The sequence below is a fragment of the Gymnoscopelus microlampas genome, assembly GCF_963454915.1.
Source record: "Gymnoscopelus microlampas genome assembly, chromosome: 6".
Taxonomy (NCBI): domain Eukaryota; kingdom Metazoa; phylum Chordata; class Actinopteri; order Myctophiformes; family Myctophidae; genus Gymnoscopelus; species Gymnoscopelus microlampas.
In genome coordinates, this window is record NC_139943.1 from 47,969,851 (window position 1) to 47,997,525 (window position 27,675).

Here is a 27,675-nt window from a genome sequence, read left to right on the forward strand (position 1 = left end):
TCTTGAGTTTGAAGTTACAATTGAGTAAAGGGGCCATTCGTTTTCGTTAACACATGACTTGTATATACATGACGAATCTAATCGTGTGCCTCAGCCATCTGTGACTGAAATAAGTGTGTGAAAATGGGTGGGACTTGACAACTCGTATAAGGGGAAAGAGAGATTCCTGTGCATCTACCTACCTCACCATCAGGTTAACACCTCTGATGCTGCCTCTTTTCACCTTTAATATATTTAATCTTCTTCCAACTACTTATTGAATAAATTATGCAAATCGGACGTTTTAAAGGCAATTTACCTTAACAAGTTTGTCAGCTGATTTAACTACACAAGCTTGCAAACTGTGGTGTCTTTTTAAGTTAGAAATGTGCTTCTGAAGTACTTTTTCCCCTTATCTTGTAATATCCAACTCACTTGATTATATGGAATTAATTGTAGGCCTACCAGTATTGCCCATTGTTTCAATAACAATAAAACGTTTTCACTCACTGTTGTAAACCTGTGTGACAATAAAGATGATTCTTGATTCTTCTTGACATAAGAGAAATGTTGGCACTCATTTATGTTTTTTGCGTTCGAATCCCTGCATATGTATGGCATGAAAGTTACAGATTGCAGACTTAAATTAACAAATTCACAAAACTAGCTGCTCAAAAATAAGCGTGAACATGATGGCTAACGAAAGGACTTGAGATATTCAAACTCAGGAGGAAAACAATTATTAAACACAATCTCTTATTTTATTAGAAATAGCGTTAGCTGTACATTGCAAGGTGTGCACTGTGCACCATAAACATTAGAAATCAGTATCCTCCCCCTCTCCAACATCGATTTGGATGAGGGACAAAATCGCATAATGGAGCTCCAGTTATCAAAATCTAACTATATACACATAAAAACTAACGTTCTTGTGTGGGACATGGAAAATGGAGGAAGACCAGTGATTTTCTCTCTCGATTCCAAGCCCATCCCTGAATTGCATTTCATCCATTTCAGGGATGGGGTTCGATCCTAGACCGCAAGTCCATAATCTGGGGTCGGTGTCCATACTGTCATTCGTCCAGGCCCGGTGATTCTCCTTGTTGTATTCTAGATGCAATTCTAATTGCTTCCTCCAGTGATGGCTGATCACTGAGCTACAAGAAGCAAACAAAGATAAAGCCATGATTAGTTAACTGATAAAGTATTTTAAATAATTATACATATAAACACATTGACATTTTGGTAATGATCATTCCCCATTTCTGGACCATAAAGGCTTTCTGTGTAATTTTATATGCATAGCAAATTATGCAATTTTTGATGTCTCACTGTTTTTTTATATCCCTATGTGTAGCATAGCCATTTCCATTCCATCACAATTGTATAGGCTCTGGTTGTGTGGAATCAAAGAATTCCAATCTAATTGAATAAACTGGCACACAGGCATTGGTTCATTGGTATAAACAAATCAACCCAAGGACATACAGGAAGTCTGTCCCTTGGACTAGGTAAATGGCCATGTTTGAACTGCATATTCATTATTCTTGATGAATGTCTCTGGCTGCATGCCAGCATCTGGCTGCATCTAGTAAATTAAGTTTGTTCCATTACTGCTCTCATTGTCAGCTAGCCCCAAACCTGACATCTAGTAGGTAAACCCTTCTAATAAATCATTATCATTATGTACCAACTACCAACTATTGTGATGTTAACGACCACGTAATGAATGTTGATTCAATCTTATTTGCTCTCTTAGTATTTTTGGGACACATTGGGTATGGAAATAGCTGCTTTACATCTATTAACGACAGGAGGTGGTGAAAGAGAGGGAGGGATCATTTTCAGTTTTCAATGTGATTTACAATGTAAATTACTCTCTGGAAAGTGTTAATTTTACATGACAGAAGGGGGGGACTGCCTCTGTTACAAAGTCCTTATCCTGAACACTGGTTCATTTTAAGACCTGATGGCTTTGACGTGTTGTTAGTCTCTCAGGGTTTAAAAACTATAATAGATCATATCCAAAGATGACTTATTTTCCTTCTAAACATGCTAAATTCATGGCCAAGTGGAGTCACCTAATTTCACTTTAATAAGATTAGTCAAGATGTTAACATGAACTACGTAATAATGCATGAAGAAAAACTTTTTGGTAAAATTCTCTTACATACATTGAGTCAAAGTGCAAGCCATGCAACATAAAGTGGGACTTGGCTGCCGTTGGTGGGCGCTGTGTAAATGGCTGACTTGTAAACCCATTATTCTGTGTTTGTAAGCTTCTCAAACTTCTTGATGAGACGACGCCTAGACCTTTACAGGAGGGGCTTTAACAACCGTTAGCATGGTCGGCTAAGGCCAAATGGCCAATACCCCCCCACTGAATCCCACCTTCCCCATGATCCTCACCTGTTAAAAAACAAACAGATCAGTTTGGGTGTGGTCTACAGGGGGGATTATCAGAGGGGCAAAGGTTCATGTTTAATTGGCCTTAACAGAAACTTATGTTGGTATCATAGAAACAAGCAAGTATTGATGGTGTTGTACACTGCTTTCAACCTGGTTTCCCCATTTTGGGCATGTTATTATAGCAGATCTACATGGAATGATCAACGATTTTGATGTGGTAGGTTTACTAGGTTAACATGAAAAGCTGATATGCTCATGTGTTTAAAATGCAAAAGAGCTCATTTCACAGAATGTCCCTTGTATACTGTCGGCCTACCAACCTGCACAGCGATGTGAGTGCCGTTTGACGTGGCCAATAAAGTGACAGGATGACACTCGTCATGATCCTGGCTGTAGACCCCCTCCTCCACGGTTTGGAAGGCAGTCATATCTGGTGTCATGATAGCCACCTGGGGGAGACAGACAGCCATGCAATGAAGATCATACGTTTTTTTAAAAAGAGGGAAAACAGGATGTTGGTAAACTGGGGGGTAGTTGAAGGCAATAATGAAGAAAGTATGACATATACTGTACATGAAGACAATATTGGATGTCATTGTGGACATATTTCATAATAATACATTTAAATTCAGACAGCATGTTGTTACCTGTCCTTCTGACCCATCTGTCGTCACCATGGTGACAGCGTGAGCACCATGCGATGTCAGCTCGTGAGCAGGGATGGTTATGGTGGTGCCCTCCTGGGTTACCATTGTGATCGTACCGCCCATGGCATGCAGGTCCGCTTCAGAGATACTGACCTGATAACAAACAATTTACACATGTTAGAGGGTGCAATATTTCACCCCCGCTGTATAAAATCTAGGGTCATGTTTATAAAATGTACGGTGCACTTATTATACAGTCATCTGTGTATAAATGTACACATGGCATGAACATTTTAAAATTGTATTGACAAAATAACACTAGACTAGATATAATATTTCAGCAGAAGATATGGAGACAAAAACTGTTTGCTTCGCCTGGACGTTTAGGATTCCAGTGTGTCTTTAGGAGCTGCAAAATGAGCATGTATAAGTGGGGCATTGCACTAACATAGCAACATTTAAGGGCTAAATTCACACTGCAGCTGCCCATGCAAACACATTATAAAACATGCATGCAAAACATGTAATGTAAGGTGCTTTGGATAAAAGCGCCATCCAGTGACATTTGTTGGATGCTAGATGTTTGTGGTAGTATATAACCCAACATCCTCATCTCCATCTAGCATAATAAAACAACATGATTTAATTGCAAACCGTTACCTTTTGATTCTGCTATTATGTTTTTTTTATGTCCATATAAAGTGTAGTGTTCACTGATGTGCTGTAAACACACTTAAGTATACACGTGAGATGCTTATGAAACTTAGTATTTATTAAAAATCTATTTGTTTATGTTCAGCAAAAATACCCAAGAATACATAAAAGTATACATTTAAGCACATTGTGAATGCAAATCTTGGCACACTGGGTAGTGTGGGTATAATATGAGAGGTTCCAGTTTGGCATGGCTTTGGTGTGCCTTCTTGATGTGTAAAGGCCCACGCATGCTACCAAATGAGGTGGTCACCCTATCACCTTTTAGGTGATAGGGTCCCCATCACCTTTTAGGTGATAGAGAGAACGCTCTCTATGATAAAGAGAGCTCTCTCTATCACCGCGGTGCTAAGGTGATAAAGTGACCACCAAAAATGGTAGCATGCACCCCCCTCGGCCCACGCATGCTACCAAATGAGGTGGTCACCCTATCACCTTTTAGGTGATAGAGAGAGCGCTCTCTATGATCAAGGGGCAAGTCTTGGATATTTACGATGAGCCCAACACGGAAGCTTATGAATGGCCAGAGTGGCGCTGTTTTACCCTGCGCCGACCTGCGGTGTCAGAAAGAATTTATTTTAACGCGAGTGAATGGGTTTTTGACAAACTTTAGACAAGATTTTCTTAACGTAATACAAATTGTCATAAATTCTATATGCTTCCAGTCGCTAGTTTAAAGTCTCCTTTCAATCATCAGGATATGCGTTTTGCTAAATTATGCTCCCATTTATTTTAAAATTGACGATAAAGTAGGCTATTCTCTGGGAGGGGCGGGATGATTTGATTGACAAGCTACACAACCAATAGCATTCATTCCCCGCCCCCGCTCTTGATTGACAAGCTACCCAACCAATAATGGTCTGGTCTCATTCTGCAGGATTTGACGCGATATGACGCGATATTGAAAGATGGCGGACCACAGTCTTGGAACAATCGGCTTCATTTTCGGTCTGTAGAAAGCAGGGGAGTGGCTTTGTCCATCTCATTTATACAGTCTATGTCTATGATAGAGAGAGCTCTCTCTATCACCACCGCGGTGATAAGGTGACCACCGAAAATGGTAGCATGCGCCCCCTTTAAGAGGTATACATAAGTGTAGGGAGTAGTAAGTAGCTTTGGGAACAAGCGGGTTTCAGAGCCATGTGGCCCATAGCTCAGGAGCCTATCTCCTGTTTCTGTCTCCCTTGATGCAGAGTGCCGAGCAGGAAGAAACTGGGTACTATTTTTATAGTCTTTGGTATGACTCGGACAGAGATTGAACACCTAACTCCCAGTCTCCGGGTGGACAATCTAACCACAAGGCCACTGAGCTGGTTAGTGGTTAGTAGGACTCAGAAAATAAGCTGAAGCACAGGCTGTGGGTGTTGTTGTTGTCGTTTACCTACGGTATGTGTATGGGGTGGAGGGAATGGATCGGGAATATGAAAACACTTTGTGTACCGTAAGGCTTGTACACTTACCTACTGATGCTGACTACTGTAAACCTTTTTTCTTTTTACAGCATATTATGGGTTTATACGATATTATGGCATTATTTACGGTTCCATGTAGGTATTGATCATATTGCCAAATACAGTCACATTTGATGCTGATGGCAAATATTATTAATATGAATTTAATATCTACTAGAGACCCCCCCCCCCCACTGAACCACACCTACACATGATCCTGAGCTCTTGAACAAACAGATAAGTTTGGGTGGGGTCTACAGGGGTGATTATCGGGGGGGGGGGGGTGTCCAGGTTTAATTGGCCAAAATGTAAACTGTTGTCAGTATCACTTAAACAAACAAGAATTAATGGTGTTTTAAACCACTTTCGACCTAGTGTCCCTATATTGGGCATGTCATTATAGGTTAAAATCTTACAACAATATAGTCATGAGTTGATATGGCCAAAGAAGGAGTCAGTGCCTCAAGTCAGTAGGATTGTTTTTTTGCAGTATGCTGTTAATGTTTTGTCATTTCTAAATCATAATTTACAAAAGGATATAATGTTTCTATTCTTTTCACGACCAAATTAAAACAAATGCCTATTTTGAAACCTAGCTAGGAAACCAGAGGAAAGGGGGTGATAAAGAATTGTGGTTGACATCACAAATAATAGAATTAGACCCAGGATACTGGACAGCTATGACATTACCTGCGCCTGTGTTCCATCCTCCTGTGTTACCAGGGCAATATGCTGTCCCAGCATCTCAGAGGCCTCCATAGTGACATGCTCAGACCCGTCTTCCTCCCCTTCCACCACGGTCGTTGCATAGGTCACATTAGGGTCATCGATGGCGTCTAGGTTCAACAGAGAGGAATCAGAAGATAAATTATAACAGGGTGATGAATACGTTCTCTGTTAACTACATTAAGATGTTTCCGTATATATGAACTTGGGGACGCGCTGGAGCTCATGTTCTCAGAGTCATCAACATACAGTTTTATTATGCAGAATAAATGTATGACACAAAAAGGGCATGAGCCTGAGTGATATTTTATGGTTAAAATATTTCTTTTTCTAGTTTTTCTTAAAACGTAAAATAAATTTTCAGGGTGTCAATTTCATCCAATTAAGAGAGTACCCATTTATCAGCTTAAATGTTATAGTGTTCCAGTTCCAATTTTCAATCAAAACAATATAGAGTAATATGTTTGTTATGAAACCATGTATAAATGTTTGTAAAGAAATCATGTATAATTATTGGTACCGCCCCTGATCACCAGGTGGGGCTGATAGCCAATTTATCCAAACATTTTTGTATATAAAGATGTAATTTCCTGTTTGTTGTTTATAAACGTTGTATATGTTGCAGTTTGTCGTAAAAAACGAATTTGGAACACTCAAAAGTGAATTGGGAACCCTGTCTTGCTTTGCATATAGCTGACATAATTTCACATTATAAAAGCTAGCTTAAGGACAATTTATTATCAGGAACCTCACCTTACAAAACATACTCAATACGTGAAAAATAGAACTGATTGATCAAGCACACACAAACATGCGAACTCTCCACTCACACACACACACACACACACCTGTGGGCGGTTCGAAGTAGGCTGCCTCCTGCTCCTCCTCTATGGGCTCTGTGTCATTGTGGGCGGTGCGTTTGTGCATAGCCAGTGTGGAGATCTGCTTATAAGTCTTTCCACAGTGGTTGCAGTTGTAGGGCTTACAAGGTGTGTGGACCACATGGTGTTTGTACAAGCTGGAATATTCAGTGAAGCGCTTCTCACACCCAGGCACCGTACACACATAGGGTTTCTCTCCTGGGGACACAGGAATGGACACAAAGCATTAGAACTAGCGTATTAATTAGTTCATATTAGATACACATAGCACAATTCAATGAAGGCCTTATATTTTTCCACTGTAAAAATGTCATCTCAAGAAATACATAGAATGGACATTTCCATTCTTAGCAAAGGCTGTGCTTCTGTCTCAAACACGGAAGAGGAAGCAATCGATCCAGAGGACCTCTGTGACACGTTTGTCCGATATGAAGATGCGGTGGTTGGGTCATCGGGAGCCACAACAAAGTAGGCGGCTGTCAACAAGGATGAAGGGTGTGCATGACCTATCCATTATTTATCTATAGACTTGTCCACAAGTCAAAGTGCCCTGGTGTCCTTTTGAAATTTAAGCCCAACTGTGACAGCTAAACCGAGCAGATCCAGATTCTATGCAATGAAAGTTAGTAAACATTAGTGTAATAAATTCATTTGATAATAAGTTTCACTTCCTGAAACGGTTACGTTCACGCTTTCGTTCATGCCCCCCGTCCCCAGGACGGGAGGGCGGGCTGTTCCCGGGACAGACACACAGCGGTGCGGTTGAGTTGTTTTTCACTAGACAATAGCGCTACTGAGCGGTGAACGTTAACGAATCATTTGAATCTGTTCAAATTATATCAATTTGAATTGCCGTGAACATGAACAAAATCGTTTGTTCACTGAAATGAACATGTTTTTCCCACCACTAATACTAAGGCTTGCATATTTACCAGTGTGAATCCTCATATGGTTTTTGTAGTTTGTGGCGCTTGCAAAGGATCGCCCACAGCTGGGCTCGGAGCAGTAGTAAGGTCTCTCTCCAGTGTGGGTCCTGATGTGAACCTTCCGGATGTTTGAGGTGGTGAATGACCGGCCACAGCCTTCCACAGGGCATTTAAAAGGCTTCTCGCCTGCAAACAGGAGATGGAATTTATGGAGAGAAAAAATTGTTTGGATCAACCAGTGGGATGTAAACGTTAGTTTAGTTTGAAAATGGAACCTGAGTCTGTATGCATTTCTGTGTCACTATGCATTACACTGTACCGTACTGTGTTGTACAGCAGTGATTGTGACTGTGAGCTGTACTGTACCCATCTTATGCATGCATTTTGCTCTACCTGTGTGTGTCCGCGTGTGCTTTTGAAGGTCTCCAGAGGTTTTAAAGGACTTGCGGCAGTTCATTTCCTGACATCTATACGGCTTCTCTCCAGTGTGTGTCCGAGAGTGACTCTTCAGTCCGTACCCTGAAAACACAAAACAAATGAAGCTATGCATTGAAAGCCACTAGATGCATACAGTGGTTTTAAAAGGAAGACTGCACTAACGTTTTTGTACATCCAACTGATGTGTTGTGTGCCGAGTATTAGGGATGCCACCGAATATTCGAATTTTCGAATATTCGTTACAGTCTTCATAATCGAAAATGATTTTTAAAATTCGATTTTAATTATATATATTTTTTATTATTTTTTAAGATTTTTTTTTTTTTTCCTTTTTTTTTTTTTTTTTTTTTAACTTTTTACTTTTGTATGCCTTAGTTTCAATCAAAATATATGCTAATACTAATAATAGTAATATTATAGTCTTAATAATTGTAAATGGCCACAGTTTCAGAGCGTTTCACTGTTTCAGCCCAGCCCAAACATGAACTCTGCAGCCGCACTGAGGCCCCTGCTGGAAAGCATCCCAGCCCAAACATTAACGTAACTGATAATTGGGCCGCGCAACCCGGAAATGACCGTAATAATGCTAAAACAGGAGCGAAAATATTTTTCCAAAAAAAAAAAAAAAAAAAGATTTTTTTTTTTTTTTTTGAAAAATATTTTTCAAAAAACGGCGCTGTCGAATAATCGAAAAATATTCGCCAGGGCTGTCCGAATTTCGAATTGGCTGAAGATCAGATTGTGGCATCCCTACCGAGTATGTCATGTAGTTCCGAATAAGATCAGCAAATATTTCCATGTAAAATGTATAATTGTCATCCCAGCATATAAAAGGAAAAATAAATATGTAAAAAAGCCCCCCTCCTTCGCTGTACCTGTTGCAAATTTCTTCCCACAGCCAATGTATTCACACACATATGGCTTGTCTCCAGTGTGGGAGCGCTCATGTACCTGTGGGGAACACCAATGCAGCCAGTTTAACAGAGGCGTAGAAGAGGACAAACCAATTCGCTCACACTGTCCTGAATACACATTCTGACGTTAAAAATATGAAAAAGAGAATTTACACTTCACAGAAACAGAGATTAGTGGAACTAAATAACTAGGCAGACAAACGCAATGGGAAAGGTGGAAAGCAAATAGAGATGGAACAAAGAGAGATGGAGAGGGGAGAGAGACGTTTGCACCAGTATTTCTTGGTACGTGACCATCCGTTTCATATCGTCACCATATCTCTGCTGTCGGCAGAAACCAACTCCAAAATGTCCATTTTTCAGGAAATGACAAAAACAAAACAAAAAGTGGAGTTAGGAGGTTTTGTTCATCATTGATAAGAACAGCTAAACGGACCTCCAGGCTCTCAATGAGGTTGGAAGTCAAAAGGGGGTGGAGCCTGGAGTCAGCAAAACCAGCTAACTCCACCCCCCTTTGGTGGCGCTAGCTGTTTTAGCAGAAGGTTTGAGGATCCAATTAGCTGGTTTTGTCAGAAGCGCTTTTTAATACTTTTCGTTGGTTCAATATTTGTTTTACCAACACACAGACGTAAAGCAGTAGCGTATGGTGGGTTCTAACGTGGACCGGGCCAGATTCTTAAACCCCCCCGCGGGGCCGGCGGGGGGGCTCGCGCAACGATGGTTTGACGGGGAAACCGGTTTTTAATGGCCACCCATTAACAATCCGGCCGAATGCAAATAAGCCCGATTTGATAACAAAGGCGAATTTCTGTGGTTGGCTACAACAGAATGGGTGATGGGGTGCTAATGTTGTTATGTTGATTTTTTGTTTTTTTCCCCTGGGGGAGCAGAGTTTTTCAGACCGGGCCATGGCCCCATTGGCCTCTATGACGATACGCCCTTGACGTAAAGGGTGTTCAATGGCCCTGATTTATGTCAAAATGGAGTTAGCTGGTTTCTGCCAGACAGCAACGATATGCAAGTGTCGCATTCCGAAAATAGCTGAGCTACAAGCACGCTTATAGATAGAGCGTATAGATCTGTTATTTTCATCATACGACGGAGTATATACAAGCATAGCCAGCGAAGGGGAGGTGAAAGGGGGCTTGTGCACGTAGCCTGTGTAGAGAGGCAGGTCTGAAAAGGGCTGCAGTCTTACCTTGAGATGATGGGCAGTGGTGTACAGTTTTCCACAGCCCTCGTGTTCACAGCGGAATGACTTCTCTCCTACGTGTGAGACCCTGCTTTGTCTCCCATCCTGACCCTGAACCACGATCTTAAAGACAACACACAAGTTACAACACTATGAGACATCCCAAGCCAACCTAGGGAAGAGATGGAGTCGCCTAAAAAAGAAATGGTCAGCATATTGGCAACATTGAAACATTTCATATAAATTAGAATGCGTTACTGCATACACAGTAAAGTCTTAATTTAACACTAAAGAGAATAGACAGGGAGGGTTTTACATTTTACTTGTCTTGAAAATACTGTTAAACACAGAAAAGGTGGAATAATATATTGTTACCAAAATTATTGAGACAAATAATTGGGAGTCAATACTGTAGTTGTGATAAGTTTAAGGATTCTCTACCCTCATATGGACACCGCTGTCTGTGTCTACTCTTCCGAAGGATCCCAATGCATTCTCTACATTCTCCACCTGAGGAAGCAGGAAAAGCAACTCAGTGTTACATCTCTGAAGTCCTTGGCATTTTACAAATAAATACAATGAAGCGTGGGAACCCTTTGTCTGCGCTCTTACTATACATAAAAAAGACAAATCACAATATAAAACATAACTTCACGAAGATCTATCACAAAATACACCCTGTTCTGGAACCCACAAGACAGAAGGGAGAGGGGCAGACCAAGAAACACCTAGTGGCGTGACGTGGATGCAGATGTGAAGAGATCTGGCCACAAATGGGGACAGCTGGAGAACCTGGCCAAGGACCGGGATGCCTGGAAAGCACTTGATCGAGGCCTATGCCCAAAGTTGGGCTATAGGCGTAAGTAATGTGACCTTTATCCTCCCATCAAACTTACCTCACAGGAGAAAATAAGGTTCACTGAATAGAGCTCATGGCATAATTTGCTCCAAATGCTCTCAGTATGTAATGTAATGTATAGCATATACAAATGTCCACTATATCTGTATTTATTGTAATTAGTGATCAACGTTTTGATTGGATACGTTGACTGAACTTGAGCAGAATGTGTTATTTGTATACTTCGTAACGTAATTTGCTCTGATGCTGTAAGATGGTTGTTCATTGTTATTAATTTAACTTCTAGGCAGTTTGAATATTGCATTTCTCAAAGCAAAGCACTCTGGGATATGTGGCTGATAAGTGCCATACAAGTAAAAGTGTATTATTACTTTGAAAAACATATCGATAATAATAAAATAATAATATAATAATATAATAATAAAACACACATACTTCTGCGCATTTTGGCCTTAAAAGATGTCAATTCCGGCCTAGACCGTGGCGTCGCGGTCTAGGCACCCTGGTTGAAAATCCTTAATAGCAGTGTGCCGCGGGTTCGCGTCCCGTTCCCGTCGGCCTTTCCTGCATGTCTTCCCCCCATCTCTCTCCCCATTCTTCCTGTCAGACTACTTTCCCTGTCCCTCTTCAATGAAAAATAATAAAAAAACTACCAAAAACAAATCTTTAAAAAAAAAAAAAGATGTCAATTCCCCCAAGTGTATAGTCTATTGCTGCTGGCCCCTACTGCTGGTCTTGGGGAGGGAGTAGACAATTGCGTCTCCTCCGATACCAGCCAGCCAGAGGCTTTTTTTCCGGTGGTGTAATACAATCCCAGTACCTTGGCAGTATACTGCTCCAGGACACTGATGGTCTCTGGGTCGATGGCGGAGGCCTCAGCCTGCAGGTCGGCAATGGTTCCGTCGGCCTGGATGGCCAGGATGGTGCTGCCGGGCTGTTGCATGTGCACAGTATGCTGGATGTAAGCCGTGCTGCCGTCTTCCAGCTGCACCTCCTGAAGACCGCTCTGGTCATACGTATCTGGATGTGGGCGAGGAGAGATGAGGTAGAACCAGAAATGGAACAAGCTTGAAAATAATGATTAATCAAACAAGACTTCGGCTTCAATACAGGCCAGTACAAGAATCGAAGAGTCTTAGAGAGAATGCATTGAGAAACCAGGTGGGGATGTCGAGATGTAAATCAACGGTACCTTTGGGCGCGTGGATGTAGGCCGTGGTTCCATCTTCCAACTGGACCGTCTGTCCATCTTCAAGCTGTAAGCTGTCTCCTCCTACAGAATGTCATCAGATCATTTTGTTAAACTATCGACAAAACTACGGTATATAGCCACTCATTCGCACATGTGCGCCCCCGCCCCCCAAAAGCTGTAATCCAAGGCTAAGAGTGGTTCAACTGAGCATTTATTAGCATTAATAATATTTATTAACACCATGGCTGTGATGACATTAGCTGTGTGACTGAAGTCACAAGAAAAAATAATAATTATTGCCATTTTGGTTACTTCAGTACATATCTTGTTTTTTCAGTTATTTTTGTGAGATGGAATTCATTTATAATTAAAACAAAAAGAAAGAATCATGATTGAACTTCAAAAACATTTGTATGTTTACTGTCACTGCTACATGTCACTCCTTGCTTGCAGGGAAATTACCAACCCTCTACAAAACGCTGACTGTGTTTGGTGTGTGTCCAACCAACCATACTGTTCGAAAACAAACCTTCATTCATTCATCTATTTTAAAAAAAGAAAAAGAACAGGCTAGTGAAGCTTGGGGGGGTGTAATGGCACTCAGCTTTTCTTATTGTGTTCCAGTCTATTACCTGCTTTAGGCATGGACACGTGCTGGACGTAGGCAGCAGACCCGTCCTCCAGCTGGATCACCTGGCCGTCCATGATCTGCCCGTCTGAAAAAGCTGATTTGGAGTCATGCTGGATGTACGCTGTGGAACCATCAGCTAAAGTGACCGCCTGCAGGCTCACTGTGTCCATGCACTCCATCTGATCTCCATCTGTGAGGCAGACAAAAACACAATTATGGCCAAAATATTAATCGTGATGATATTACACGGTTATGATAATGGTTTAGGCTACAGTATAAAATGAATAAAGTGCACCTATATTTGAACTATACTTTGTATTACAATATGATAGTGGAATGATGGTAAAACTGGTTTCTTCACCTATAATATTCTGATCTTTTCCTATTCATGTTATTGTAATGTTGTTATAAACACATTTTAATCTAAAAATGTCAATCACATTGAATATACACACTAGTACTCCTATTCCAAAAGAATGTCTTCAACATTGTAATCTGGTCTACAACCATAAATTGGATTAAAGCAGTAATGGATAGAAACTAAACTAACCATGCCTCATTTAACCCATTAAGACCGGGAAAGAATCTGTGCTGTTTATAGATTTCTTTGGCTATTCAAAAATAGCAGATCTACAAAGCTCATAGCGCGGCACCGAGTGCCGCGCTATGATCTTGTAGATCTGCTATTTTTGAAAAATCTTGGAACATTCATTTTGTGCAAATCTTTGATACAGTTAACATGTGTAACTCAAAACTTTGCTTCTGGAGGTCCCTGGAACAAAATATTTTACAAATGTTCGCTTTAACATACACAAACTTAAGATTAAAAAAAAGAAATCCAGATCTACAAGCTCTTAGCGCGGCACTCGGTGCCGCACTATGAGCTTGTAGATCTGCTGTTTTTGAATAGCCAAAGAAATCTAAAATGACATGAGATGCGTTCCCGGATTGAACGGGTTAACTTCCCCTTGTGTTATTCAGAGTGGGAGGTACTGTATGATGAAGAAGGACACATGACGCTAAAGGAGCTCACCTCCAACAGTCACAGCCTCTGCCAGGCAGAGGGTGACCTGCTGACCATCCGCATCCTGAAACTCTGCCATCCCCTGGGAGTCCCGGTTGATCTGGGCCAAGAGCATGCTTTAGCTGCTGGAATAACACATGCAGCAAGGAGGAGGACACAGGCTGCAGCTGTTAATTCATGCCCACACAAACATAATACACACACTGCAGTACACTGTACTGAATACTGATGTCAACGCAAGGAGCAGATACAATTATGCTGCATGACTTGGCAGTTAAAGCGTCTTGCCAATAGGATCTACGCACAGCAGCCATGTTGGAAAGAAATTGGGCCACTTCCTTACTTCCTTTACAGGTCTTACTAATTAAGGTTCTGTTCCATTCTGGTCAAGCAGAGTCAGGGTGCTGACATCGTGCATATTGGCTCACTGGAAACACTGTTACACCGGTGGGACTCAAAGTGGGGTCCAGGGACCCTCGTGGTTCCTTGAGGGGGTTCCAAATGGCCCCTTACCGGTGTTTAACTCTTTAAGTGTACAAATGGAACCAAATGGACCCATTTGGTTCCATTTGTACACTTTCAGAGTTGTGGGGGTCTTTGAAATTAAAAAAAGGTTTGAGAAGCACTGTGCCGCACTAAATGGAACAGAGCCTTCATTAGTATCATTGTTGACACCTGCGAAGGAAGTAAGGAAGAGGCCCAATGTCTTCCCAATATGGCGGCTGTGCATAGAGCCCATTCTCTCAAACAGGTGCATTCACACAGAGAAGCTAAAACAAGTTTCATCGTGAGATGGGTTTACAGTTCCATTTATACTGATAATAATGACTTATGGTTATGAATGCTATTGTTCATAAGGAAGCACAAGTCTGCAGCCCACAAGTGTTAGTACTTATTGCCTCTTGCTCATGAGGATCATGTACTGCTACAGGCTGTGTCTGTTATAAAATGTCATGCTACTCATGTCATAGCCGTATAAGTAAAGAACACGTTATAGACGTTAAATGCAGCATGACGTTCATAGAACTACACAGCAACATCCTCATTGTAAATGACTGTATCCATTTGTATCTTTCATTGTGAGATTGTGGATTTTACTGTAGGATCATGGCCAAACAGTCTCTCGAGTGACATTAACTTACAGAACTACTTGGGGGCAGCTAAGTGGTGTAAAGTAACTAAGTACATTTACTCAAGTACTGTACTTAAGTACAATTTTGAGGTATTTTTTGTTTACTGGAGTATTTCCAATTGTCAGTACTTTTACTTCTACTCCACTACTATACATCTCAGAGGCATTATACTTTTACTCCACTACAATTATTTGACAACTTCAGTTACTTTGTAGATTTTGATTATTATCACAAAACATACAGTAACCACTTCAGCCCTATATACATTTTGGCCATTTGAAAATAGACGATCTACAAGCTCACAATGCCTCACAATGCGACACATTGTGAGCTTGTAGATCTGCTATTTTCTTAAGATTCTCATAGATAATATTATACATTTGAAAACTTCTGAAATGGGAGAGTCTGCATAATGAGTACTTTATACTCTTGGTACTTTAAGTACATTGATGCCAATACTTTTGTACTTTTACTCAAGTACATTTTGAATTCTGGACTTTTACCTTTAACAGAGCATTTCTACATTGCAGCATTATATACTTTTACTTAAAGTACTTTTTCCACCACTGGCTAAGTGGCTACTGTACCCTTAATTATGACTTGCAACATTTGTAACGACGTTGGGAAATTCTGCAACATCACAACATCTGTAACAATGTTGCAACTGTGCTCCTGATGTAAACCAAAACCTCTGTCTGTCTGCCTATCCAGTCAGTAAAGTGACTGCAAAAAAATAAAAAATAAATATATATATATATATATGTACACTTGTACTTTTGTAACCGTGTACTTAAAAAATGTCCCTAATAAAAAAAAAAGCATACAAAAAAAGTAAAGTGACTGCACAGCAAAACATGCTAACACAGCTATAGCAAAAAGCGGTGGGTTCGTTAGCATGACGTTAGCGAGCAGCATGCTACGTCGTGCTAACGATGTCAACTTGATACATAGTTTGCCAGTTGGTTATCAGCAAACTATATAAGCTGCCAAACTCGCTACGACAAACCCCGGGTTCAATTAAGTTGACATTCAGAATAAACACTATAGCTTCTGTCCAATCATGCTAGCTATAAAGTTCTACGTCTTTGACATAAAGCGCCCGGCTAATGCAGCTATGGCTACGCCAACAAGAACGAGGAATCCATTAGCTTTAAAATAATGATAACATAAGCATTTTGGACTGCATTGAAGATCATGTTTTATTAAAATCCAAGACAGTATTCTCCCCGATCTGCATTTGAATCCCCAAAACACACACATCTCTCTCTCTCGCTCCCAGAGATGGCTGTTAGGAATAATGCACACTGGGTAAAAACCAATTTATATACTAACCTCTGAGAAAATTTTCCAACAATCCCTCCTGTTCGACCACCATGCACCAGTGCAGGAAACGCTACAGAGAAGCCCCCAGCCCGGGAACATGTATGGGAGACTAACATCCTATTGCTGGAAGGGACAACGTCGCTGCTGTCTGTGTGTGACACTGCAATTCACTTGCGTTTGTGTGCTCATTTCGAGTTTGAATGATTCATGTTGAAATTTGAATATGGAGAAATGACAAGTTTAGCTAAGCTCACTGGAATGGTTCCGAATGGACTCTGTTCTGGAGATTCTTACTCTCAAACTCTTCACCCCCCCCCCCTCTACAGCGCCACATACACCCTCCTTGCCTGAGAACAGCCAATCTAAAAGCTCTGCTATCTTCTATTTTTGCCAATGTTCGCCCCAGAATAGGGGTGCTATGATAGGGTTCATTCACCCGTTTTCAACCTATCTTCATATAATTGGTCCTCCTCACTCATGCTCATTATAATATGGTACCATTTGTGTCTACTCTGTCTGTGTCTGAGGAGGGCTGTGGACAGTTCAGAAACCAGCCTACCAGTGACATCATCGCTGGGAAACTGTGCACCTCGAATACCGCCCAACTCACTCCAAATCCAACTCACTCCATGAAGACTTAAGAAATATTTGCCCAACTCACTCCAGGGCTCGCCCAACTCACTCCAGGGCTGGGACAACTCCCTCCAGGACCAAAGACCAACTCCCTCCAGGACCATAGCCAACTCACTCCAGGACCAAACCCAACTCACTCCATGCAATGTCACCAGTGTAATATTGGTTCAATGTGTCAGTGGTGTAAAGTAACTAAGTACATTAACTTAAGTACTGTACTTATGTACAATGTTGGGTATTTGTGCGTTATTTGAGTATTCCCAACTTCCAATGGTTTTACCTCTACTCCACTACATATTGGATCCACATATTGTTTTTTTACTCCACTAAATGTATTTGTTTTACTAGTTACTTTGCAGCTATAAATTATAATATTATAGTGTGTGTGTGTGTGTGTGTGTGTGTGTGTGTGTGTGTGTGTGTGGGTTGAATCGGTGGAGACTCTTACATTCTAACCCTAACCCTAACCCTAAACCCTAACCCTAACCTGGGTGGAGGGTGATTATGCGGGTGAACTCAGTGGAGGAGGGCCAAAACCTTAACGAGGAATATAACAACACCTCTTGATTTGACCAACAATAGAATAAGACATCTAACAAACACTGGACTCCAAGTGCCAAAGTGGCCAGCGAGCCCCCCCAGAACCATTAAGTTGTTTTGTAGAGACAGTATTTAAAACTTTAACCAAGCCTAAAACAGAATAGAGTTAAAAGTAACAAATTCCTCAATATTGTACTTAATTCCTCAATATTGTACTCAATAATAATTTTTGGAGTGAGTTGGGCAAGTGTGTGGAGTGAGTTGGGCAAGTGTGTGGAGTGAGTTTGGCAAGTGTGTGGAGTGAGTTGGGCAAGTGTGTGGAGTGAGATGTCTGGAGTGAGTTGGGCGCGATTTGGAGTGAGTTGGATTTGGAGTGAGTTGGGCGGTTACCCAGGGAGAACCCCCAGAAACAAAGATTTGTGTTAAAAAAAATGTCATTTTATAAAAAAAAGTTTTAAAGATTTGCACACACTTTTTTTTTCAAAAGCAGATCTACAAGCTCATGGCGCAGCACGAGCTTGTAGATCTGCTATTTTTGAATAGCCAAAGTATAAAATATGGATAAAGGGGCTAAAATTATTGTGACGTTTTAACTAATTTAGCTTTGGACCCCCTGGTATCCCCCCTATGGACCCACTTTGAGAATCAAAAGTACATTTACTCAATTACTGTACGTAAGTACAATTATGAGGTACTTTTACTACACTTGAGTGGAGTATTTCCAATTTTCAATACTTTATACTTATACTCCACTACATCTCTGAGACAAATATTGTACTTTTTACTCCACAATTATTTGAAAAAACTAGTTACTAGTTACTTTGCAGATATACATTTTTATATTATAAAACAAGCATTAACCACTTAAGCCCTATTTTATAGCTAGGCTATTTAAAATGTTTGGAAAATCGCAGATCTACAAGCTCACATTGTGATTCGCGATGCGTTGTGAGCTTGTAGATCTGCTATTTTCCAAACATTTTAGTTTTTACTTTTGGTAATGAACACAGGCCTTTTAAAATGTCTTAGTACTTCTTCCACCACTGTTTGTTTGTTGGCACTTGACTCCCTAGCCCCTCTCCTTTTCTCTCATACAGTTATTTTAACTTCCCCACAGAGAACCCACACAGATCTGGACAGTGCCTTTGAAACCATAGCAGAGTTCATGGTTCAGACTACTGATCAATGCAAGGTTTGATTGATTGAATACCTTTTAACAGTTGCAAGTAGTACAGTGGTACAATATTACAATGATTGCCAAAAGGACACAAAAAGCCCTAGGGGCTTGTTTCCATTGTGGTCCTTTGTATTCAATTCATTGAGACTTCTGAAGACATACAATATACAATAATAAACAAGACCTCATCAACACTAGCAGCAATAAACATGTGTACAGTAAACAGTTGGGGGGGGGGGGTCATCATTTTTGGTGTTAGGTCAGATGGGGATTATGTTTGGATAGCTGTAGTTGAGAATGAGAACCCCACACACACACACTTACATCTTACTAAACAAACATGCAAAAAATACACCATTTACATGTCATTGTAGAGTTCAGATAGTAGATTGAACAAATCAAATGCTATGTGATGTCAATGTTATATTATTTAACATTTGTGCTGGTTTTGTAGACTGCATTGGATAGTTAAAATATGGTCTCTGTTTGTCCAGAATCTCTATCAATCAGACTGCTGCACTGATCCTACTGATATGGAGAGAACCCATGTGCGCAGGTTCCATTCACAATCCACCTCCAGGACAGCTACACCTGCACTGCCAAAAAGGATACAGGTAAGAAGACCTTTTGATGATATTTATTATTCTCCAGGGGAGACAGTTGTCTTTTCATCTGTTCTAACTTCACTGTGTGAGTTCAGCTATTGAAGGGTCATCCCAGAGATGGAGAAGTGTCTCTTGGAAAGACGAAACTGGCTAATATTATAGTTGTACGGAGCCTGGAAGCTGCTAAAGCAGCTGTAGCTGTCTTTTAATTCCATTCTTCTTTTTTGTAATGGCTGCCATTGCTTTGACAGTAGTTGTTGCTCTGTTGTTGTTGTTTTTTCTCCAATATTTGTATTAGTCCAAGTGCTACTGCATAGTATGTATGGAACATGTTACACAAGATTATACATATTAATATTGTGTAGACACTTGGGATTATGGGACATAAAATCGGGAGGGCTCTCTAACCTAGCCTGGCATGGCCAGACTAATACCACTGCGTGTGTTTGACAAATGGCAGCCCAAATTAATAATTCATTTGTCTTTATAACTACAACCTTTTTCTACTAAGAGGAACACAAGTCCTCAAGTGTGCAATTAACGTTTCACTTTTTGTATTAGAACCTGGTAAACATTTTTATTTGTTGAAATGCCTTCCTCATCGCTGACGCTGACACTGACGAGTCTTAATATCTCCCTCGTCTTCAGGGCCAGGTAGAGGACTTCCGCATCGAGGTGTCCCCGGGGACGTACTCCATCACCGCTGGCATGCAAGACTCACTCGAACAGACCCAGCTGGTCAGTATCGATGCCGGAGAGAGTATCAACCTCACTTTTAACCTCTGATACCACTCACTTTTTACCTTCCAATAACAAAACGGATTGATAAGAACCTAGTGTGTATGCCATTGCTTCAGGGGCCTTTGAGCTTTTTTGTTTTCTTTTTTAAGTCCTAACAGTGCCATACTTTCTCTCGGTCTTGTATCCTGTATGTTTATTTGAAATTGAAGCTCAGCTTGTGAGTGATGTCTTGATGCTGTGTGACCCAGGTGCACGACCAGTAGAGTTACTGTCTGCCGGTGAAGTGGCACAAAATCTGTATATGAGATATTAAAAATTCTATGGTATTGTAATGTTTCAAATAGCCACAGGACTTATGGATTCGGCATTTGAACTGTGCTAACAGCAACAGTTTATATTTTATTGTTGTTTAAATATTTATTTGCTGCACAATGAAAAGCCATATTTTGACAAATTTGATGATGTAGGAATTCTGCCATAGAACAACACAGAGTTTATATGCACTGATGAGTATATCAAAATAAAGACTATTTTTTAAATAAGTAAATACTTGTTTGGTGGCACTGCTTCAATATAGTAATTTCAAGTGTTTGTGTTCTTGGATACATGTTTAAAGTCTTAAAATACATGCGTAGTCGTCAGGTGTAAACAGCAGTGGGGGCGTTGTCAGAGAAAGACTGAAATCCCATAGGTGGTCGATGTTTTTGATCGGTCAAACCAAACACGTCTCTCATGTTTGATTGTCTTCCTCCTGAAGCAGGAAGTGATTGGAACAATGAGCTGTGATTGGGCGAGGCACTGAACTGCAGAACAGGGTAGCTGAATCTCACAGGCTGGTAGTTCCTTGGCACTGTTTTTGCTGCAAAAACAAATTAAAGAAAATTAACAGGGTTGGATGTATTCCGAGAGGTTAGATTAGATAAAGAGCTAAACATTCAGATCTTCTGTATCCTGTATCCATTTGAGTAGTATGTAAATACTACTAGTATGTAAAGTATAATGTAAATGTGCCATTGATTCAAGCAGAGACTAGTTGAGAAAGACTATGATTTCCTAACCTGGCTGTGTGTGCTGTGGCTCCTGAGCGTTCCGTCTCCAGTACCTCCAGGGAGGTCGCTCCTGTTCTTCATTCCTCACCTTATCTGAGGCAGGCAGCTCCAAACTGGCCTCACCCTCAGACAGAGAAGAGGAAGATGCCACCTCAGTTTCACTCTTCACTGTATCTTTGAGGCCCTCCAATTGAAGATCCACCTTCCTGTCCAGCTCTGCTCTTTCAAACCCCTCCCTCCATCCTGAACTGCACTCACAAGTGGGCGGGTATAAGGAGGATGGCCATTGATGTGGGATTGGACAGTGGACAGAAGTAGCTGCTGACTGACAGCGCTGGTCACAACAGAGTTGGGGAGGACAAGAGGAACTGTGAAGGCAGAGCCAGTTACTATGGCATCTGGGGGCTGGTGCCGCTCTTGGGAGCTCCCTGACAATCCTTTCATGGTGGGAGGCATGGATGAACACAGCCAGGTCAACGGGGACCTCAGTCACACTGCCGTTCCACATCAGTACCTGCAGACCTCCACCACACTCAGCTGTGGAATAAAAAAGATGCAGACCATAGTGTTATATAAGCTGTGCAAATATGCAACAGATTGACATAACATAAAGGATCATACAAGGCTGTTTATGCCCATATACAGTACATGAAATAACGGAAGAAAGAAAAACAAAGCAAAAAACAATTGTATGTCTTCTCTGTCCACATAAACGTACTGTATTATGCAGTAGAGGAGGCATGCAAAGACGTATGTCGTCCATACTTGCATATAGATTTATTTTATGGAAAAAGGCTCAAGTCTAACTTCATAGCATTTCAATCCTGGGGAAAGTCATGTGATGTATCTTGCCATTTCCAAGAAAAGACGGAAAAAAACAATATACAGAAACTGCAAATTTCCATACAAATGTGCTTCAGAATAATACAGCAAAATACTGTATACAAAACATTCAAAAAGCGTAAATTCCCAAATTACCTAAAACGTATGTAAGTGCAAAATACAGAACATAGTGCCCATATTCACACAGTGTCCATTTTGCTCTTAGATCATAGGTATGGCGCACCATGGTCACCATGTGAATATGGTCAATGACCAGAAAGCAGCTACAGATATCAATCCCATACCTTTCAGATTGTCTCTGAGCTCCATGCCTGTCAGCACTCTCCCAGGTCCATACCTCTTTAGGGCTGGTTCCCATGGTGTCAGGACAGTGTCCCCGGGCCCTAGGTAGTGTGAGTGAGCCTTGGTGTGGTTGATCATGTCCGGAGAACAGACAAGCTGTTGACGAAATACCTCAGAGAAGCTAAAGCCCAACGCAGCACTACCGGGGTGGTCAAACTCGACTACCCACACTCCTCTGCGCCCCTGTTGTGGGATTCATTGGAAAAGGTCAAATGAACTGACATGCATTTCATTTGTTTTATTTCACCAGCACAAATGTGGGTATTTCATCACTGCTTCACAACTTTGAACTAAACTGCTAAATATATTAAACTAATGTAGAGTCAAACAAGTACTTCATATAATTTAGTATCATGTACTGTAGTATACCCAATACCATGCTGACCCATAGTATTGTGAAACCCATTGTGATACAATACACTGAGATATGGATATAGTTGACATCTAATTCAATTTAATTTAAATGTAAGTCTATCACTAATTACCTGTACTTCCTGTATGACAGTGCCCAGATAGTACAGGCCATCGGCTTCCTTCCTGGCTAACACTCTGCAGCCTGGTAAGAACTCTGTAATGGCCAGGGTGCGAGCGGACAGCACACAGGAAGTTGTTGGACAGAACGGATTACCCAGACTGCACCTTAAGAACCACACGAAGTTCAAATTCAAGACACTATTTCCCCATAAAATTACATAAAAGTTTACATGGAAATTATCTTTTCTCTGCACCTTACACTTGACTGAACTCAAGAAAAATGCTCCAAGGGCACTGCATGTGACCCTGTGCTCTCTGATGTAATGCATGTGTATGGGGACTTTAACAAATGTGTGTGGGGATATGCCAAAAGAACACATTACAATTACCTAGTGTTAAGTGACCATATCGTGAATCATCTTCTTATCGATTACATTAGTTTACTTAAAGCACAAATGGCCCTGGTATAAATCCTGGCAGTGTTATCGTCATGCTCTGATATTGAGCTTCACAGGACAGGACCACAATGTACGAACGATATACACTTGCAGAGGACACGTGTGTTGACCCATCAATTGACATGTTAAAGCATCAACCTGACACCATTATCAACTGTGTAAAGTTTCTAATCATAAAAACGTAATAAAAGTGTGCAATCATGTCTGTTGAATTGTTTGAGTGTTACCCAGGACACTGACCTGAGCACAGGGAGAGGCACATGCTGGTGGTGTGGGATGACAGGGGTGGACAGAATGCAGGGTTTTACTGTCGAAGCATTTGGCACTGATGTCTGGTTCTCCCCAATGAACAGCGGAATCACCTGTCAGCAGTGGTGGAAAAAGCACTTAAATGTTTTACTTAAAGGGGAATACCACTAATTTTCATACACCTTAGAGCTATTGTGTGGAAATAAGAAAAATGTCCCCCCCACTTCTATGTTGCCTAGAACTGGATAATTGATTGAGGTCATGTGATCAGTGACATACGCAATACCCAATCAATTATCCAGTTCTAGGCAACATAGAAGGGGGGGGGGGGGGGTTCTTATTTCCACACAACATTAAAGACATAGTTCAATGTTGAAAATGAGTGGTATTCCCCTTAAGTAAAAGTATCAATACTGCAATGTAGAAGTAGGTTTTCAAATTAAAGTAAAAGTACAATATTTGCCTCTGAGATGTAGTGGAGTAGAAGTAAAAGTATTGAAAATTGGAAATACTCCAGTAAAGTAAAAGATACCTAAAAACCACTGCCTGTCAGCCAACAAGACAACATTTACACAGACAGACAGAGAGAGTGGGTGTGATGGAAAACCTATGGTTTCTTCATTATTATGATGTGCTTTTTTTTTATTCATTAATTTACTGTGCCATATTTTATCATTTTTTAAAATCTATTTTCCCCAGACATTAAAAGAAAAGGATCAAAGGTCACCTTCTCCAATGACCCATCTGTCCCTATTGGAAGCACGTAACAGCTCCCTCCGGTGGTGTGAGTCAGACACTGCAGGAAGTCCTGCATGTTGGTATCCAGTGGTCCATTTGAATCTGACAGGTAAAAGACATTAAGCGGCCTCCCAGCTGTCATGGTGGGCAGAGCTTTTAGGACGGCCTTTGGGTGGTCCGGGAGGTCCCTGGTGACCAGGTGGACGGAGTGACAGGCCGGGTCACAGAGGGCTGTGCTCAGAGCGGCCAGGAGGTCCCTGCCGGGGCTGCAGCTCAGGGAGTGGATCCAGGAGAGAGCTTCGTACACAGTGTCAGGAGCACAGGGGAGCATGTGGTGGGACCAGCAGTTCACCTAGAAAGAGGTGTTGCTTGTTTGTAAACTACAAAATATATGAAACTTATGTATGTCATACAAGTACGTCAACCCTAAATAAACAACCTACAAATAAACATGCAGAAATGGCAAAGTGGCTGGTATACCATGGAGGACATTCTAACAGAATTTGACTAGATACCGGTCTCCCAAACCTTTTATGAGAAGGCAGTGGTGGAAAAGGTACTCTCATTTTTTACTGAAAGTATCAATACTGTAATGTAAATACTCTGTAGTAAGAATTAAACATGTACTTTAGTAAAAGTACAAAAGTATTGGTATCAAAATGTACTTAAAGTACCAAAAGTAGAAAGTACTCATTAAGCAGAATGTCCCATTTCACAAGTTTTCAAATGTATAAAAAATAATTTGAAAATAGCCGACCTACAAGCTCACAATGTGTCGCATCGCGACGCATTGTGAGCTTGTAGATCAGCTATTTTCAAATGGCCGAAATGTATATAGGGTTGAAGTGGTTAATGTATGTTTTGTAATAATAATCAAAATCTACAAAGTAACTAGTAACTAAAGTTTTCAAATAATTATAGTGGAGTAAAATTATAATATTTGCCTCTGAGATGTAGTGGAGTAGAAGTAAAAATACCTCAAAATTGTACAGTACTTGAGTACTGTACAATGAGTACGGACTTAGTTACATTACACCACTGTGAGAAGGTAGTGTTGTTAGAGAGATCACCTGCAACTTTCCATCATTTGAATACACAAAATCCACTTCCTATATAGCCTAATGGTTGGTGGAGCTTCTGAAGTGAACGCTTCCCTCACTGGCAATCCACCAGTATAAAATGTGTTGCAGGTGTTACTAGTTCCATATTTACCTTGTATGAAAAGGTGATGATGTTGAAGAGAGAGTCCCTGAGAGAGGCTTTAGTGAGCAGGGTCTGGATCATCAGGCGTTTCACTGACCCCAGGACAGAGCTCATGGCCTCCGAGGTGTCCACAACAAAAGTAATGTTGTGGCACCGCTTTCCCAGGAACAGTGGGATCAGCCTGTGGACCCCTGGCCGTAGCTGGGTGTCTGATTCCATTTTGGTCTATTAGCCTGACAGTAGAGAGAGAGTGTAGCATTGAAAAATCCAATGTCTTGTCAAAATTATTGCCGCCCCCCCAGTAGCATTTATGGGGGATCTTTTAATTAATGAAAATCTAAACTACTGGGCAACCATTTTAAAGACACCAAGACACAGTTAATGCTGTTTGTCTCAGCATGGCAGCGATGCCCTGTCCGAGTGTCCAGCTGTTATCTTTAAATGTAAATGTAATTTGTAATGTCAGGAAATAATAGAGTTTTAAAGCCTGCTTGAATTAGTCTGTGAACAAAGAACTGTTCTGGAACAGCAAAGAAAGCAGCTAAATGTATCTTTGTTGTTCTTTAGAAGAGAAGAGAAGTGATGACTGATGTCTTTTGATGGAATATTTTCTATTTACAGTATGCATCATTTCTTATGTCAGCATATCATTTGTTACATTTTTCAATTTGAATATTTTTCAGTTGAACCTCTTTTCCTTTTCCTTTTGGATTTCCACTTTCCTAGTTTTTGTACGTAAGCACCTGAGACATCTCCTCAGAGTGCAGACATCTTTACATACAGTACTGTTAAAACAGGTGACACATACTCATGTAGGCAGACAAATATACTCTTACACATTATATATTTATTCTAGAGCAGTGATTCAGGAACCTGAACCCTCTCAAGCGGTCCTTGAGACGGTTCAGGTCCCCAACTAAATGTTTGGAAGCAGAGTTCTAGGGACCCTGAATAATGACCATCCTGTAAGGTAGTGTCGTTTTCTCAAAATGCATTAACACCATCTTGGAAAGGAGCTTGTCAAATGTTTTCCTGTATGTCCACTGTGTCTTCTAAACTAAGCTGGCTTAAAATAACTTCATAAGTTAAACAAAACTTTCATGTTATGAAATATACGGCATGAATACATATAGCCTACCTGTAACGTTAGTTCTTAAATCCCCAGAGAGCCCTCGTCTTCACCAGTCAGCTACTTTAACTTCATTGTTAGGCTGTGGGTTGCTATGGTGACAGATCCACCACTGTATTCTCATGGCCACCACTGGAGGGGTTGGTTCACATCACCTGCCAGTCAACTCTCACATTGTGGTTGTTATAGTTACAGTTGTGGGGTTCCAGTGGGTCCCCAGCAAAATGAGCAAATAGCAGCAAAATCCCTTAAACCACATCAACTATTTGAAAATACCTGATCTACGAGCTCACAACATGTCGCAATGCAACACATTGTGAGCTTGTTGATCTTCACAAAATGTGAAAAATTTGGAATACATATATTTTTTAACAAAACAATTTAGACACACAATGTAGGGTCGAGATATGAGGGTGAAGTCGTAAAATGAGCTAAGTTATGAGTCATTTTAGGGACACTGTTTTCAAAATAGTCATTATTTTGTGGTTGGGATTACCTGTGCTTTATGAACATGGAATTAGGAAGAGGTTGAAGAGCAGTGTTACCAGATTTTGCGAGAGAAATAAGCAACCAGGTCTATGAAAACAAGCCCAAATGAAGCGACTAGGCTACGGCTATTTGAAAGTAGCCGATCTACAAGCTTTTCCATGGCCTCCTTAAATTATGCAAAAGACCAGAAAGATAAACACATTGTTTGATATTTTATTGACAAGTGCTTCATTTTGCTACATTCCAAGTGATGACGCTTGTCAAGTGTCACACTGTGGTATTACAATTACATACTTAAAAGTCGCTGACAACATTGCCAATAATACATGTTAGACTTAGACTGGAAAATACATGAGAACATTATAAAACATGAAATATAAACAAATTGTATATTATAACTATGCAATACTGTTGTTTTACAATAGATTTAACAACTACGTGATAAGACACTTTTCCTATATGAAAATCTATAGAATTAATTAGAAGTGTACACAGTTCTAGAGTACAATATACATACACTATAGAATACAGAATTATCACTGTATTGCAGAATTCTAGAATGCATT

General features: G+C 40.7%; 2 protein-coding genes across 3 annotated transcripts; one reads left to right on the plus strand and one right to left on the minus strand.

Annotated features, from left to right (window-relative positions):
- Nucleotides 1–724: 724 nt before the first annotated feature.
- Nucleotides 725–16,531, minus strand: znf143b (zinc finger protein 143b). 2 transcript variants are annotated; one of them, XM_084059817.1, is made up of 15 exons: nucleotides 16,449–16,531; nucleotides 13,993–14,108; nucleotides 12,961–13,149; nucleotides 12,329–12,409; nucleotides 11,957–12,156; nucleotides 10,719–10,787; nucleotides 10,284–10,400; nucleotides 9,047–9,122; nucleotides 8,127–8,252; nucleotides 7,740–7,919; nucleotides 6,775–7,005; nucleotides 5,891–6,036; nucleotides 3,036–3,188; nucleotides 2,709–2,837; nucleotides 725–1,136 (listed from the first exon to the last, which is right to left on the minus strand). In XM_084059817.1, the coding sequence occupies exons 2-15, from the start codon at nucleotides 14,096–14,098 to the stop codon at nucleotides 1,053–1,055; spliced, it is 1,887 nt and encodes a 628-aa protein (XP_083915943.1). In that variant the 5' UTR covers nucleotides 14,099–14,108; nucleotides 16,449–16,531; the 3' UTR covers nucleotides 725–1,052. The 2 variants fall into 2 exon arrangements, with proteins under 2 accessions (XP_083915943.1, XP_083915944.1); XM_084059818.1 differs by having other exon boundaries at nucleotides 13,993–14,105; nucleotides 16,449–16,503.
- akip1 (A kinase (PRKA) interacting protein 1) lies at nucleotides 16,490–20,656 on the plus strand (the record flags this gene model as incomplete). Its single annotated transcript, XM_084059611.1, has 4 exons — nucleotides 16,490–16,538; nucleotides 18,710–18,804; nucleotides 19,284–19,403; nucleotides 20,043–20,656. 4 exons carry the CDS (start codon nucleotides 16,490–16,492, stop codon nucleotides 20,178–20,180), a joined length of 402 nt encoding a protein of 133 aa, XP_083915737.1. The 3' UTR covers nucleotides 20,181–20,656.
- Nucleotides 20,657–27,675: the final 7,019 nt, after the last annotated feature.

Excerpts from the sequence above, each read along its gene's own strand:
- znf143b (XM_084059817.1), bottom strand. The coding sequence starts at position 14,098 with ATGCTCTTGGCCCAGATCAACCGGGACTCCCAGGGGATGGCAGAGTTT. Across the intron at positions 12,410-12,960 it reads CGTGTCCATGCCTAAAGCAG|GAGGAGACAGCTTACAGCTT; the intron begins GTAATAGACTGG and ends GACATTCTGTAG. Across the intron at positions 10,401-10,718 it reads ACAGCGGTGTCCATATGAGG|ATCGTGGTTCAGGGTCAGGA; the intron begins GTAGAGAATCCT and ends GTTGTCTTTAAG.